The sequence below is a fragment of the Haplochromis burtoni genome, unplaced genomic scaffold, assembly GCF_018398535.1.
Source record: "Haplochromis burtoni strain Fernald_Lab_line unplaced genomic scaffold, NCSU_Asbu1 Contig_246, whole genome shotgun sequence".
Classification (NCBI taxonomy): Eukaryota; Metazoa; Chordata; class Actinopteri; order Cichliformes; family Cichlidae; genus Haplochromis; species Haplochromis burtoni.
In genome coordinates, this window is record NW_024582607.1 from 270,002 (window position 1) to 286,420 (window position 16,419).

At 40.4% G+C, this 16,419-nt stretch overlaps 2 protein-coding genes across 6 annotated transcripts in view; one reads left to right on the forward strand and one right to left on the reverse strand.

The window, feature by feature from the left end:
* Nucleotides 1-590: 590 nt before the first annotated feature.
* Nucleotides 591-8,225, forward strand: LOC102295007. 2 transcript variants are annotated; one of them, XM_005938099.3, is made up of 5 exons: nt 591-745; nt 6,339-6,432; nt 7,060-7,224; nt 7,318-7,449; nt 7,826-8,225. In XM_005938099.3, the coding sequence occupies exons 2-5, from the start codon at nt 6,339-6,341 to the stop codon at nt 7,957-7,959; spliced, it is 525 nt and encodes a 174-aa protein (XP_005938161.1). In that variant the 5' UTR covers nt 591-745; the 3' UTR covers nt 7,960-8,225. The 2 variants fall into 2 exon arrangements, with proteins under 2 accessions (XP_005938161.1, XP_005938162.1); XM_005938100.3 differs by lacking the exon at nt 591-745 and adding an exon at nt 6,140-6,263.
* Nucleotides 8,226-10,414: 2,189 nt separating this feature from the next.
* bcl2l1 (BCL2 like 1) overlaps nt 10,415-16,419 on the reverse strand; it is a 33,928-nt gene continuing 27,923 nt past the window's right edge. For all 4 annotated transcript variants that reach the window (XM_014338667.2, XM_005938097.3, XM_042227158.1 and 1 more), the window contains one exon: nt 10,415-14,668. In XM_014338667.2, coding sequence (XP_014194153.1) covers nt 14,525-14,668 — 144 coding nt within the window. In that variant the 3' untranslated portion in view covers nt 10,415-14,524. The remainder of the gene's footprint in view (nt 14,669-16,419) is intronic.

A 16,419-nucleotide genomic window follows, 5' to 3' on the forward strand; every position in this document is an offset into this window, starting at 1 on the left:
AAGGTTAATACCACCTTAACTGCATTTTGGGTTCTAGGTATTTTGGCAGACTCACACAACTGAGCAGTGTGAGGTTACTATGAAAAGTCTGTCCTTATTTGACCCCTGTCCTCCTGCCTGCACATAGGAGACTGTTGACCAGCTTGTGCACCACATATAACCCAGTAGCAGTTGGTCACAGCTATGAGATTAATGAGGACCTGGTGCCAGCGTGCACTTGTGCATGAATTAGGGGTAAATCGTAGAAACTTTACCCTTTATTTCCCGAAATCTCTGTCTGACTGTTCATATACAAGCACTCATCTCTCATTTTGTACTGTAAGAGATAGCCCACTGTGTGTCCTAATGTAACCTCAACAAATGTGAGCCCAAAGTCTCCACTCTGGCTGAATGTAAGCAGTGAAGAAAGCACATGGAGATGGGTCAGTAACAGAAGTGTAATGTGCCCTTGTATTGCCTTTGTTCTGCAGTCTAAACTCTGCCTGGCTCCCTTCTTTGCTAGTCCTATCACATGCTTTGCTCGATTGTTTACTTGCACTAGTTTGGTCACTCTCAGTCTAAGCTCCCTCCCTCTCTTTCTCTCTACACTCTTCTTTCCATCCAGCCTCTCTCACCCACACACCAGCTGATTCCTGCTTAGTGTTATGTGGCGATAAGGGCAGAGACGAAACGGGAAAGAAAGCTCTAAAGAGACCTTTTCTCTCAAGATTTGGCTTTTTGCTGCTGCAGCTTTAATTCCGCTACTGTGAGTATCTTTCTTTGCCCGATCCAATAAACAGGCTGTAGTGTTGTTTGGCAAGGAACACTTTAGGAAATAGATGAAATAATAGACGAGTCTCCCTGCTCACACAACCCCAAACTGCAAGGGAGAGGAGGCGGACGTGCAGAAAAGCAACATAGATTGAGCTGAGAGATTTCTAGAAGTGTGTCAAAATGAACAGCCTAAAAAACCCACACTTTTAATGCAAATTAAAGTAAATCAGAGCTACTGGTTATTTCTGCAGAATAAAAACTGAACTTCAAGATTTGTTGATGCAACTGTATAATTTTTTGTTTGCCAGTGGGTCTTTGAGTCAGTTTTATTCTGCAGAAAGAAACGGTGTTGTAAAGGCAAAACCGAGTCTCTTATTTCTTTCCAAATATGTGTTTGTAACACGGTTTAAATGTTTCCATTTACCTCTGCCCTTGCAGAAGGTCAGCTCAGACACTTCAACTGACTCATGGCCAATTTCCACCATTTTCACTTGCTGTGTATGGGGGTGGGTTTTGAGTAGTGGTTTGCCAATATGAGTGAGGACCAGTTTAAATTACATACCATTAGAGTGAGGGCGTTTTTAGGAAAGTGCGGCACGACCTCACTTTGGCACGGACTTTCAATGCATTATTTGAGTGTTACAATTTGGTTTAGAGTTCAGTTTAGAAATGAGAAAAGGCTGGGGTAAGGGGTAGGGATGTAATTGTGATGGGTATGATAAGGGGCTATGGAATGAATTTCCTCTGTGAAAATCCTCAAAAAGATAAATGTGCAAATTGAGGGTGTATGCTGTGCAGACATACTTGGTACATACTTTGTAGGGACTTTGCCACCTAACAGAGATTTTAGAAACATGTAATTCATTGGACAGGTACTTCTAAAAGGTAGTTATTATCTGAAATGAACTAGGCCACTGGTATGGACCCTGCAAATAATACCAGGTAACAGTTTGTTTAGGTAAACTTTAACTATCAAGGATCAGACTTAATTTCTGTCTTAGTGTCTTTCTGTTAAAGCACTGTGCAGAAGTCTTGAGCCACAACTCATTTCTATATATTTTGTTAGCAAAACAGGAAATAGATGTAATGATTTTTGAAACATCCAAACACACATGGAAACACAGTAAATAATATTTTTAGAAACTGCATTGGAAGTGTTTTTGGGATGATTTAATTTGTGCTGGAAAAATGAAGCCATTGCCAATCAGAAACTTCCCAAATTACACTGAGCGTGGATCAAAAGCTGATGTTATATTCCTGTGTTCATAATTTCATCATTGTGACAGAATCCCCAACACCAATGGCTGAAATGCAGCCCCAGACTATAACAGAGCCTCCACCATGTTTCTCAGATGGATGTAGACACTTACTGTTGCACGTCTGTCCTGACTTTACTCACATGATTTGCCTTTTCTCCCCATTTCCCTTCCTTAACGATGGCTTCTTGTCAAATACCCTTCCACTGTGACCATTTCTGGCGAGGCTTCAGTAAAAAGTTAGTGGTTCAGCTTAAGGGTAAAAGCTATATTTCAGGTCCTCGTCTGTTTTTTTTCAGGGTTTTTTTTATCTTTTCCATCTTTATTTTTATTTTTTAAAATTTTATCCTTTTTATCATTTCCATTTCTTAAGTAGAATACTTCAGATACTGTTCATCAGATATTGTTTAACTGGGCTTAGGGCTGCTAATTCTACTTCTATCCTCAACTTGTCCAGTTTCCTAAAATCTTTTAAAGGACATGCTGCACACCATGCCGAGCTTCCAGCTAATAACTTTGAGAATCACTTCCCTGAGAATCCCTGTTTGGGTTCGGCAGACAGGGATAAAATCCTATTTATCTATACCTAGGCCTGTCAGACAGTTAAAGGTTTAAGAAACATATATATTTTTGACATAGTGCTAGTACCAAAATGCCTAAAGATACAATTTAAGTTGGCTCTTTGCTAAGCTATTTATGTGTAAAAGGAACACAGGTAGCTCTACTGAGCTAGGTACTACTTTATGCTTAAATTAGGGGCAATTGTAGGATCAAACCTTCAGCGAGGCCTCAATCATAATGTCATGCGTACAGTGCCTTCTAATTAATATTCATTATTATTAATAATATTATTATGTGCAGTGTTACCATCAAATCTAATTAGTTGGATGACCTATTGTAGTGTCTAAGAATAATTCAAAATAAATAATCACAGATTTCAATATAACAAAATACTTTTAGCCATGAAACCTGAAGCAAAGGCTCATTCGTCTTGACCACAATTTTCCAAAGTAAGTTGAACTATTTAGCAGATGAAAAGCAGATAAATGGACAAACATGAACATGACTTCATTCTCTTAACCACATGCAGAAGAGCAAGTCCACATAATCATCAAGTACCTAAAATAAGACACCTATTTGTACTTGTTGACCTTATATCCATCCATTCATTTTTTTTCCCTGCTTATCCAATTCAGGGTAATGGGGGTAGAGAGGTGGGGTGCACCCTGGACATGTTGCCAGTGTTTCACAGGACTTGACCTTATAACATCTTGGTTTAATAAACAACCCAGAATTTCATGAATACATCCAGTTAACTTCTTTCAGATAATCTATTATAGCAGATCTATTGACAAGTAATTAAGGATTACAACCTGTTCATCTGGACAATATAAAAACTCTATTAGCCCAGTTTTAACCTATTTTAAGCAGACACTTTCATTACATTTAAGGAATCTCAAATATCTATTGATCAGACTACTGCTACATAATGTTTGATGTGCACATTGTTATTTAAAAGCTAGCTAGAAATACCGTCTCTGCTTTGTTATGTGCAACAGGGAATCAGACGAATCAGGTGAATCTCATTAAGTGCTTTATAAAGGTGGCTTGGAAGAGTGCCAAATCCTCTTTTCGGTAGTCTGGCCACCTCATTATCTTTTGCTTTAGAGTTGCCAGATAATAAACCATAATAAAAAGCACCTTGATGCATACTCAAACATCCAGTTAAGTAAATCCCAAAAGGCTGATTCTGTTCATCTGGACGTAGCGTTTTCAGTGGGAGAAACGTTTCGCCACTCATCCAAGTGACTTCTTCAGTCTCAGCTGACTGCAGGTGTTGCCCCCTGGTGTGACAGGTGCCTGGGAGGGGTGCGATCCTAGATCCCGCAGCTGTGTATTGACATAAAGAGGCACAGATCATGAACTTGTTTAGGTTTCAACTGCAGGATTTATTCTGCAGATTTGCCTCCCAGGGGGGTTTACGCTCCTCCTGGCCGCTATGCGCCACCTAGTGGTATTTTTTAAGTAATGCCATGGAAGATGTAAAGTGTAATTAGAAAATACTGATTTAACACTGAACGATATAACAAAGACCAAAATATAACTGGGGTGTTCCCTTTTTCCTTGTATGAAGACATAAACTGAACTAACATCCCCATAAGTATTTTTATCTCTTAACTTTTTAACTATTAGTGTAATCCAGAGGTTAACATATGTTAACCTTTTACACAGGCTTCCCCAACCTGCAGCTGAACGACTGACGAAATGTTTCTCCCACTGAAAATGCTACATCCAGATGAAAAAAAAAATCAACCTTTTGGGATAAAAGTACTAACAATAAAGTCTTATTTTGATATTTTATGACATTTTGCATTCCTAGAGATGGTACAGGATAGAATGAAAACAGATTTAACCCTTCTGTGTTCTTGTTGTCATGATGTTACAGTGCAGTCACACAGTCACACAGGTGTTGTTGCTTCAACAGTGTGGCTTGTCATTAATAAATAAGACTTCTGTTGCAGTGGCAAAAAGAAGATGATGAGGTAATTTCATGACCTAAATCACTGGTGCAGATTTAAAACACACTTTACATGAAATACAGCAAACATTTCAAAGTGCTCTGATAATGTGGGGACATTGCTGTGTCTGTGTATTTTTGCTTTCTAAACAGTGTCAGAAACGTTAGCTAATGTAGGCTAGATCACTAGAGATTATTAGCTAAGTTGGATGTACTTTATTATTTTAGTTAGTTAAAAGTTCTGTCCCTGTTCTGGAAAATTGGGCTTCATTATTTGTTTATGGTACAGCTCTAGTGCCAGGTAACAGCAAGTGAAAATAATGTTGCCTATCAATGGACAGCAGCAGTCTGTATTCAATTTAGATATTGCTATTTATATGTCCAGGTGTATCGACTGGCAGGGTGTTTTTTCACTGTCTTTATTGAATAACGGTCATGAGGAATCATGCATAAATACTTACAGAACAATAAAACTGATGTAAAATTGTTTGATGCAGACAAGATAAAGGAATAAAGCTGCATCTAATAATCTACAATACCACTGTTCATCAGGCATGCACAAAGATTTTACATGCTCTTGAAAAGCTTAAACTCTCCTATCATCAATGCACATAGGTCAGAGGGATCATCCATGGCAAGAGAAGTGATTAGTCAGTAGACAGTGATTTCTTATCTGCCAATCTGTGATCTAGAACCTAACATTCTCTGGAGCAGGTTGGGTTTGCACCCTACGTTACTATAGCAATGTTCCCAAGTGAACCACTTTGGTAGTACTGAAAACCCAGTTACCACAGTGATGTTCCCAGGTAAGAAGAGAGCCACCCTGGTAGTAGTGGAAACCCAGAGTTAACCCTGAAGTTACCTGGATTTTAGTGTGCAATATTCAATACCTGCTGCCACTGACATCCAACCACCGCACTGTGAAACATTCTGTTCCGCTGCTATTAGCATACTGTACTATTGTATCATATATACATATAAATACATTTATTTATATCTAAATTATATTTCTTCTGCCTTGTATAGTGTATAGTTTCTTCTATGTTTGCATAGTATAGTTGTTCTTAGGTATACTGCATCTATTTATTTATTCCTGCCACGTCCACCACTGCTGCTGTAACAATGTGAATTTCCCATCTCTGGGACTAGTAAAGGCTATCTTATCTTATATGACAATTAATACTGCTTCTTACTATTACTCTAGTATCAGATCTAGAAAATTTTACATTGGGGGGGGGCAAGTCAGTCAACTCAGTGAAGTATGTGAAAATCCCCTATATGTAAATGGACTCAACAAAATATCCACAAAAGCACTTTAAAAATATTTATTGTTATTATGTCTTCTAAGAAAAACGTTTTTATGTAGGTAGATAGGTTAGTTTAGACAGGTGCTGGGGGGTAAGGCTAACTAGTACCCTCGAATGTTAAAAATATTGTGTCGGAAAGAGAGATGAAACTCTTTCTTTTCCAGGTTTTATAGCAGTGATGTTAATGCGACATTGCAGAGTAAACATAATTAAGAACACTAATTATGGCCTTATTGTATTAGTGCTGTGCATCGTGGCTCACTGCAGTGACGGTGACACTACACAGTGCAGCGCCTAATTGTATTTATCAATTACACCCGTGTTCACCCTGCTAGCAGCGTTTGTACGGCTCCTGCTGAGTGTTTTCTTCTCTCTAAAGACTCCAGTGTTTAACCGTCACTGACCTGTAACTCAAGTTATACCGCTGAGGTTTGTCTCTACGGTGTCTATGACTATATGCCGGTAAAGTCATAATGATGTTAATGTACATTTACCTGTTTCTAGATGCTGCGTTTGACTACTGGGCGCGTGGGATGCCTCCTGGCCAGGCGCGCGACAGCTGCCTTGACTACCAGCAGCACGAGGATGGCGAGCAAAGGTGAAGATCGTTCAAAGGGGATTTAGCTCATGGCCGACATGGGATTTATAGGTCCACTATAAATATTTTAATCTTACTTTTATTTAATAGTATAAGTAAAATGGCATCTCTAAAGTTTTTTCTGTCTCACAAAAAACGGTAAATACTGACAAGACCTTAAATTTTCAGAGCATTAACTTAAAAAGGACAATTTCAGACATATTAAGCTAACATGGAGATATGAAGTTTCTATCACGGCAGAGATGTGGAATTTGAAAAGTAGGCAAACACAGGTGTAAATTAAGGCTTAAAGTTATTGATAAAAACTGAAGTGTTTACCAACAATTTCATGCTAAAATGGCTGCAGTTTATATTGTTAATATTAGTAATGGCCGAAACTGACGAAGATCGCCACCATAGAAAAGACGTGATCCAAAGGAATTATGGATTTAAGTCAAGTAATGTGATTTGTTAGTGGGGGGGTTTCCCATCATGCAGTATACGGAGTTAAACAGCAGATGGCGCTTATGTACTTTCATAACTACACACTCATCTAGACAAGATGGTACCTGGGCTTATCAATGATGGAGTGGGTTGTGAGGGGGGACAAATGTACACTGCTGAATATCTTTGTATCTGTGCCTCCAGAGGTGTCCGAGTCAGTGGACATGTCTCAGCCAATGTACTGGGACCGTGTGGACATCCCACTGCCTGACAAACCCTACAAAGATGTCCTGACTGATGCTGACAAGAGCCTGAAGCAGAAGGAGAAAGGACCCTGGGGTCAGCTGACTAAAGAAGAAAAGATTGCCTGTAGGTTCTTTAGTTTAGCTCATTATGCTCAGTAGAAGGGGGGGTGCTGTGTTATTGATGCACTCATCTTACCCCCCTCCTCCCCTGCTGCAGTGTATCGGCTGACGTTCTGCAAGACCTACCCAGAGATGAAGCAGCAGACAGCAGAGTGGAAGACTGTCATTGGGGGCATTTTCTTCTTCCTGGGCTTCACAGGCATAGTGATCTGGTGGCAGAGTGTCTACGGTAAAATCTGACTTTTGTGGTCTGAAAAAGTTAAACCAGTCTCTCTCGCAACTTAACACAAGCAATGCCCGTGGCTGAGAACACCAAACCTTTCTTGTCAACATCACACACTTCAGTGTCATTTTTTTTTTCTCTCTCAGCAGACTTTCATTAAGGAAATAACTAATAGCATTAAAGATGGCTCTGGCTCTTTTCTAATCTCCCAGTGAGTCAAACCAGCTGGGCCAGAAAGGACCTGAACAGAGCCTGGCACAGCTAGATGAACATCAGGCTTTAATAATGCAACTGTTTAGTTGGCAAGTTTGTTTGGCAAGTTAATTACAGGTGATACTGGAGTGTGGAGCATCATGTGAGTTGCATTCTTTTGTCCTTGTAGTCTACCCTCCACGTCCCAGGACCTTTGATGACGAATGGAAGTCCCAGCAGCTGAAGAGGATGTTGGACATGAAGATCAACCCCATCCAGGGCATCTCTGCCAAGTGGGACTATGAAAAAGGCCAGTGGAAATAAAGAGGGCTAGGCAGGGGGCTGAGGTAGCACAGTCTGGACCTTTTACCTGAGTGTGGCTCAGTTTGATTATAGGAAGCTGCTATTGCTTTTGAATGCTGTTACAACTGTCAAAACCACTAGAAAGATGGAGCCTCTCTAGGGAATTGTACTCTGTTACCTCTAGCTTTCCAAACAGTATCTTCCTCTAAAGCCACTTTAGCCTTCAGTCACAGGGATAACTCTGTCCGTCCTGATGTAACAAAATAAAGCTTGGCTTTTGTCTGTCATGTGTCAGGTGTGTTTATTGTGGAGTCCTGTGTATAGTAAGTACTTAATTGTGCCATTAACATCTAAGAATATTTATCTCCACCACGGAGGTTATGGGATATGAATAGATTCTTAAAGGTATGGACTGATTTCAGTTTTTGCCAGCAGTGGAAATCATTTTAAAAGGAAATGACTTTAAGTAAATCTGGGTCCAGTAATTGTTTTAAATGATTGTTTTTATTGTTCTAAGGCAAGACTACTGGCAGACTCACTTATTTTGACAAATATGAAAACAAAAAGCCTAAATTCTCAGTATTTGAGAGCCTTTTGCCTAACTTGTAAAGATGCAGGCAATCAGGCTGGCTAAGAAAATGCTCTAGAAGGCTGTGTTCGCAAATGTAGACTGCAGATCAGTTTAAAATATGGTAAAAGTACTTTTAGTAAGTTCTTCTATGGAGATTCTGCATAACAAAAACAATACTTGAAGAATACATGGATGTTGGGCATGATGCTACAGTTTAAGGAAATAACACAATATGCTTTTCCTGACAGCAGACTTGTCAGAGTCTTCTGGTTTTGTGTGGTTCATGTTTGAATTATTGGATAGTTGACTGTGTGCGTGCTCATTGCTGTTCTGTTTGAAATTTGGTTTCTCGTGTTTGACTTTCAGATCATTTCCCTGTGGTGAGTTTTAGTTCATGAATGAGTCATGATGCCTGATTTTGCTGTACGGTTATTCTAGTGATGCGTTCAGTTTTGCAATTCTGTCTTTTGATTTTTAGTACCTTTAGTTCCTTCAGTTTGTTCTGTTTCTTCCTCCCTCTGTCTGCTCTTTGTGATGGTGCCTGTTATGGAAGGTTACTTTTTTTTTTCACGGCTGGTATTAGTTTTACTTCCTGTCTGTCTGTTTTCCCCTGATTGTTCTCACCTGTGTTAATCACGCTCTGTCTGTTCGTGTTTGTCCTTGTTCAAGCAGGCTCACTAAACTCTTTTATATTTTTCCCTTTTAACATTTGTAGTTTATGTGATTTTGTTGAACTATTTCGTATTTTGTATTTTATTGAGCTATACTCTATTACAGATTGTCTTTACCCCTCTAAGACCCAACCCATCAAAACATAGCAAGAAAATTCTATTTTTTTGGAACTGAAATGTTTATTAACCCTTGTAACAAAATCCTCTTTTTTTGCTATATCATGTTATGTATGATATATTTTTTGTATCGCATTTGATACATTGGGTGTTTTGTTTTTGTTGGAAACTTTTTGTTAACAACGGTGTTAATTTTAGACAAAATGTTTTTTTAAGGTTTTTAAGGCAAGTATCATGTTGATGAGACAGAAGTCTCAGAAACTCATGTAGCAAATATGATACACATGGCATTACAGGGTTAATGTTTCGGCACCTGTAACACAGGAGTTTCACAACTTTGGGGTTAACCGAGTTAACACAGTAATATAACAGTAATAACAGTAATATTCGTTTTATTAGATAACCAACGCACTCCCCTGACTCGGCTGTCTATTTATGCAGCAGAATTTTGCATCTCTTATCTGAGATATTATCACTGCCTGCTGTGTCAGCCCCTTCACCACCCCAGCATCCACCTGCAGGCTCTGAGAGAACAACGTGACTCATGTCAGTGTCCACAGGCAAAATACCAAGTTTTACTATTTAACTCAACTGATAATAATAATAATAATAATGGATTACATTTATATAGCGCTTTTCAAGACCCTCAAAGCGCTTTACAATTCACTGTCACATTCACACACTGGTGGAGGCAAGCTACAGTTGTAGTCACAGCTGCCCTGGCGCAGACTGACAGAAGCGAGGCTGCCATATCGCGCCATCAGCCCCTCTGATGACTACACATATATATTATTATACTCTTCTATTGCAATGACTCATTTGAAACCATAGCTTTCTATTTAGCTAATGAATAAAGTTAATATTAGAAGTTTAGCGCTGTTGATCTAAAAGCTTGACTGAAATCTCCATTGCCTCAGTACATCATGGTTGACCTTTATTTTTGCAACTCCCATTTCCTCCCATCCACTAAGCAGTCTTTTGTGGCATAAAATTAACTTTCTTCTGGCTGATTTCAGCTTCTGGCAAATACCCTGAATATTTAACAGCATATGTTCACGGGCATCTCTGCTCCAACACCCCCTCCACTATCCAAGACATCAGAAAAAGAGACTCGGCATATCTTCCAACAACGGGCTTTATTAGGTTCAGTGTCATTTCAAATTTTACATTGGCATTCTAAAGACATACAAAGTGACCATTGGACATGACAGCAAACTTTAATTTAGACCCAACAGGAACACACCGGATAACTTTTTTTGAAAATGTTTTCTTGATTTGTTTGCATTTCTTTTCATCTACTAGCAGTCCAACAGTCCTAAAGAAAAGAAAAAAACACGACTGACAGTGCACATGGATGCAACGATGGAATTTAAGGCCATTTGAAGGAGCACAGTTATGCTTTTTTTTTTCTTTTTCTATTTTTTGACACCAAATATAAATAAAGTTGAAAGCCATCAGGTCTGTTTTAAATATTTCACTAAGCTAATACTATTCTAATCAGCTTAAATAACTAGCATATATATGTGGGGGGGTCGTGCCAATGCTGTCACACTTCCTTCATTTGTGCCTCCCTTCTGCCAGAAAGAAATTCACACACATGCTCCTGCACACACGCACGCACACACGCACACACATCTATAAATGGGTAAGAAAAGAGCTCGTTAGAGTCAGGGGCCCGGACAGCAGGGACAAGCCTGTGAGGAGCTTTTGATGGGGCTAAAAAAATAGATATATACTGTACTGGAATGTTTGAGAACATACCCTGGCTAACAAGGCGGTGAGGAGAACACGAGCAAACCAAACGATACTGATTATTCAGGCTATGCGTTTTGTGTGATTTTGGTGAAATATTCATAACCAGGTCAAAAATCAGGGCATTAACAGGAAAAATATGTGGACGGTAACATCACGGAGCCAATATGTGACGTGAGTGATGAGTCCTTGTTTTGAACATGGAGGCAAAGCTGGTAGCTGGACACCATGATGGATGTCTCAACCACAAATCCTTTTTTCCTCTCTTGTTTGCATTACACTCTGTTCCTTTAATGTTTACTAGGTGTGGCTGAGTGTAGTGCCTCGATGAGAAAACAGCACTCGCCTGTAAAGCTCCACAGTGCTTTATTGTGCTGTAGGACATCCTGTTCAGCAGAGAGAGGGAGAGACACTGTTTGGAATAAGATCAAATTTGGAAGCAGTGGGAAGATTCTGGGAACGGGAATGAGTGTACTCCCTTCTCCACCACCACCCCAACCCCATCCTTCCCAGTAAATTAATCGAGCAGTTGTTAGTGCACAACACGCCAGGCGACAAACACTCTTCTGAGTTCAGCTTCAAATTAAAGATGGATAGGTGTCTCCTTCCCTTCCTCCATCTCCTGTGGACCGGCTCTGATTGGCACGTGCGTGCATGTGTCTGCGAAGCAGCAGGTGGGCCAGCTGTGACTGACACACGTGACTAAGTGCAGTGACAGCTGGGGGACCGCGGGAGGAAGAGGTGGAGCTGGATGGCGAGGGGAAGAGAAGAGACGGATGGCGGTTTGACAGCTCTGAAGCGTCTGGGGAGGACGAAGGAGGTGGAAAAAGAGGGGTGGGAGGGGTTTGTGGATAACTGGAATTGAGCGAGATGAGATATGAATGTTTAGATTTTGAGTTTCATGCTCCTACAGCCGCTGACAGCTGCTGATTTGCTCAAGATGGTACACAAACACGAAGTGAGACACATTTCTTTAGCTCGCAGACGACGCGAAGCAGAACCGCATCGTCTCCTGAAGGACAGCTGCTTCATCAGTTTGCTACATAAATCTGCTTGCTCCGGTGACGATAACACGAAGCATGAAGTGTGTCACCGATCAGTGTCAGATGTGACTAAAGGCTCAAAAATAAAAATTGATTAGGACACAGTGGGGAAAATAAACTATAGGGAGGAAAAAAACAAAAACAGCTGTGTGTTTGAACAGTGCAGCTCATGATTAGGATTTTATTGCAAAATAATCTGTGAAAATGACTCAAACACTTTCATCTACACCCCTCCCAAAAAAATAAATCTTAAACGAATGGTCTATTTTTAAGCAGTTATGGCTGCATCTAGGGGCTGTTTTCATTGTCAGTTAATTAAAAGCAGCATTATAGAAGTTGGACCCAATGACTTTTAGATCAGTAACAATCATCAAACCAGTTGCACCTTAATTGATTCATAATTTTATAGTAATATAAAGTAGCTGTAAATCCTGTGAAGCATCTGCACCTGGAGTATGAACAGGCAATAGATGACTGCTATTAGAGCCACGCTGATAACTGCGTCAACAATTCTGGTAGACATCCAGCAGTGTTGTGCAGGGGTCATTAAGTCAAATACAGAGCATTTGGTCATTTATATCAACACTTTTGTTATTTAAGCTCTTACCACATGATTATTTTTGAACTGCCGAATCCATCTTTGCTCTATGTGATGACGGCCATGAAGTGTAATTGAAACCTTGTAAGTGGATCTTGATCATGTATGAATGAGGCCAGTCGCACTCATTCATACATGATTTGTTCATGTGAGCTGTTACATTGTCAGTTACTGATTAACTGTTCATACACCTGTTACTGGTGCCTCATAGGAATTACACTGCAGCAGTGTTAGAATATATGACGTTTTTTATACTGTTTATAGAGGAGGGGGTGTTCAAACAAAGTAGTACCAAACATATCACCCAATGACAATCTTGAAGTGGACCTATTAAGGGCATGACTCACAGTCCTTAGATCGTATACTGGGCTTTGATGCCATTTTAGGCCCCTTACGCTTCCTTTCAGGGAAGTTTTATGATTGGCTGCTTCTTGTAAACACAAGGTTTAAACAGCGAATGTGAGTGGCTGCTGTGCTAATAGCAGCAACATTATATGGAGGAGGAGATATGGCACTCAAAGATTCCCAGATAAAAATCTGTGGGAGAATTCTGAGACGCTAATGTTGTTTCCCTGGCTTTCTCGCCAAAAAGCCAATCAGCAGCTGAAACTGGAGAATTATTAGCCAATCATGTGTTTACACGCGTCAGAGAGAAAGAGTTTCGAAACATTTTCACTGTGCGGTGTCGGCCACTTCTCTATCATAGCAAAGATGTTGGTGTTTTGATTTTTCATGGTGGGAGGAGCACAGATGTTGATCGCGTCAGCTGATGACGAAATGTTCTGAAACTCCGCACACTTAAATTTGAAGCCCCATTTAATATGAGCACCACCACAGGACATATGCATGATAGGTCCCCTTTAAGATTAAAGACACTTCTTTCAGTGTAGCCAAAGCATGCCTGGAAACAATGAAGCTCTAGCTATTGCATGAATTGCTACAGTAATGGCTGCATTCTTCAGCTACTGTATGGTGAACATTGAGCGTCTGAGCCATGGCACCCTGCTCCTATGAACTGTGGTTGAACTGATTCTGACAACCTGCCACACGCGATGGTCGAACTGAGGCCAACTATGACCATAAAGCACAGACCAGTCGGGGTGGGATTTTAATAGTTGAGAAATAAAGAAAAAAACAAAACAAACAAAACACACAAAAACAAAAAACCACGCATCAACAAACTAGTGGACGCTAATCTGCATGAGTCAGTTTAATCTAGCGCTCATACACAAGCCAACCGGCATGAAAGATAGGGTAAGGGGGAAACCCCCCCCAAAAAACCCAATGTGTGAAGTGATGGGTTATGTTGCTGTATGTGACGGTGATCAGGATGGCTTGCAGGAAACTACGAAAGACTTACAGTAAACTTTCCCCTGACTTTGCTCTCCATATGGCACATACAGAGCTTTACAGAGCTGTGATTGTGGCGTCTGTAGGAAAAACAAGCTTCAACAGCAACACATCTGGAGCCATTAGATAAGTCTGGGTTAAACTGTAAGACTAGAATCAGTTTCAGCTTGTTCTGTTGATGAAAATGGAGAAACAAATTTGTTAAAACTATTACATATAAACAAGGTGTAGGAACGAGTGAAGAATGGAATGAAAGGAACAACTGGTTTCGGAGAATGGAAAACGAAACGTCTTTCAATATCTGTCTTCTTTCTTCTTCTCAACATTTGAGGATTCTTAGTCCACTGTGGGAGCGGATGGGGGGGAGGGATGCAGGATGGTAGGGGTTAGGGGAGTAAACATCGTCAGCAGCTATGATCAGACGAACTGGACCTTCATCTAAATGTTGAGGGTTGTGAAGGAGACGACTGGAGAGCGAGAGGGCTCACAGGCGTTTTTGCGCGATAAGCGCACCCGCCACAACGCCTGTCACCACCGTCATCCCCACCAGCAGCCACTTCTTGAAACTCTCCTGAGACCTCCGGCTTTCAGCCGCCGCATCCTGCCCGAAGATTTCAGCGAAGCGCTCCTGGAAAGAGAGACAAAGACGGAGTGTAAAGGGTTAATGGCAGGGCATCTGATGCACTCTGTGACATGCATGTGGAAAAACCGACAAGTATGCACACTTCCTAAAAATGCCCCATTTAAAAAACAAAACAAACAAACAAAAAAAACCCTACAGTATCAGGTGAATTCCCTTTGATAAAGGTCCCTCAGCCTCAAAAAGCTGCAGAGACATCCAATGCTGGCTATGACTATCACCACCCACACGCTCATATGTGGAAATTTCCATACAGGTAGGTCAACAGAAAAAAACCCCTAAAAGACACCTGTAATGCCACATAAAAAAAATAAAAAATAAATAAAAAAAGGAAATAAACCACAACCCCCCTCCCCCCAAAGTCGTCCACTCTTCTCTGGCATCCCCTCAGAACCACTGTTGTTGTTACTGACATTCTTTCCCACTGTTGTCCTCAGACTGCCATGCCTACATTGCCGCCCACTGAAATCATTTCCTGGAATTGAGCTGCTCCGGAGCATACAATTTCTGGTTTCTTGCCACAGGGAGGCGCCAGTCAGGCTCTAATCCAAACCATAACAGCCATCAGTATTCCTCATCCCTCTCAGCTGACTCACTGGTGATGATGCTACATGTTGTTCACAGTTCAGAAGCATCAGTGTTTCACCTCAATAAGCACGATATGAGAGGCCAAAGACCAAATTGCGAGCACTCAATGAGAAAAAGTGAAAATGACTCATTCATATGTCTGATTCTTAGTCAGAGGTAAATACGAAATGCAGCACACGGGGTCTCTATTCAGCGAGTGGTTGGTTGGGTGGGTGGCGTGTGGGGTGCTGTTACTGGAAACTCTGTATGTAGTCAGTGACACAGAAAGACTATTAAGGTGAAATAAGAGAGTTTGTGTTGTCACTGGAAACGGAGGGTGTTTTTGTACCATACTGAAAGAGCAACTCTCTGAATTTCTGAACACGCCAGGCACACGGTGGCACGTAGAAAAGTAATTTAAAAATCTCTAAAACAAACGGAATCCTCAGAGGGAGTGACGAGATGAGTTTACACCTAAGAGGACCAGAATGCAGGATTTAAGAGGCTATAAAATATATAGTTTCTCTCTTATTTATCAGTGCCTGACTTGATGTAACCCACCACTACTTCCAGGAGGTGGCAGTACTGCACCTATAAGGTATTTACATACCAGTACAAACAAATCCAAGAAGGATAAAAAGTGAAGCTTGCAGAGCCAGACTGCTCTAAAGCCAAACATTTTCCAGGCTGATCGATGAGATGCCCATCGTTGTCTGAGCTGTACCGGAAACCTGATTTGTTCCACACATACTTGGAAAGGACTTCTTCCTGTTACTTCCTTTCATAATAAAAGTCCTTGACTTATACATGGCCTAATTTATGTGCATAAAATGCACATAGGCATGGAGAAATGCATCAAAGTAATTTAAAACCTACAAAAACAAAATTGTATCTTTGATTATATATGTATATTTTTATTTATTCATTTATTTATTATCAGTATTGTACATGTAATATAAGCGGAACGGTGTTCACACACACGCAGTAAAGTGTGACTTTAAGATTAAAAAAACCCTGCATCATTCACCAGATTTGATTCACTCTGTTTATAGAATAACTTTTAGCTGGACAGCGTTTAATGATCATATCTGATTGCAGATAAATATAAAAGAAAAGCAGCAATCAAAGTAGTTAACAGTAAACTGGATATTCATAGAGTCATGCTGCTTGTT

Bases quoted from the DNA above. Each gene is read 5' to 3' on its own strand.
- LOC102295007 (XM_005938099.3), top strand. From the start codon at position 6,339: ATGCTGCGTTTGACTACTGGGCGCGTGGGATGCCTCCTGGCCAGGCGC. The intron at 6,433-7,059 runs GTGAAGATCGTT...CTGTGCCTCCAG, and splicing joins CACGAGGATGGCGAGCAAAG to AGGTGTCCGAGTCAGTGGAC. The intron at 7,450-7,825 runs GTAAAATCTGAC...TTGTCCTTGTAG, and splicing joins CTGGTGGCAGAGTGTCTACG to TCTACCCTCCACGTCCCAGG.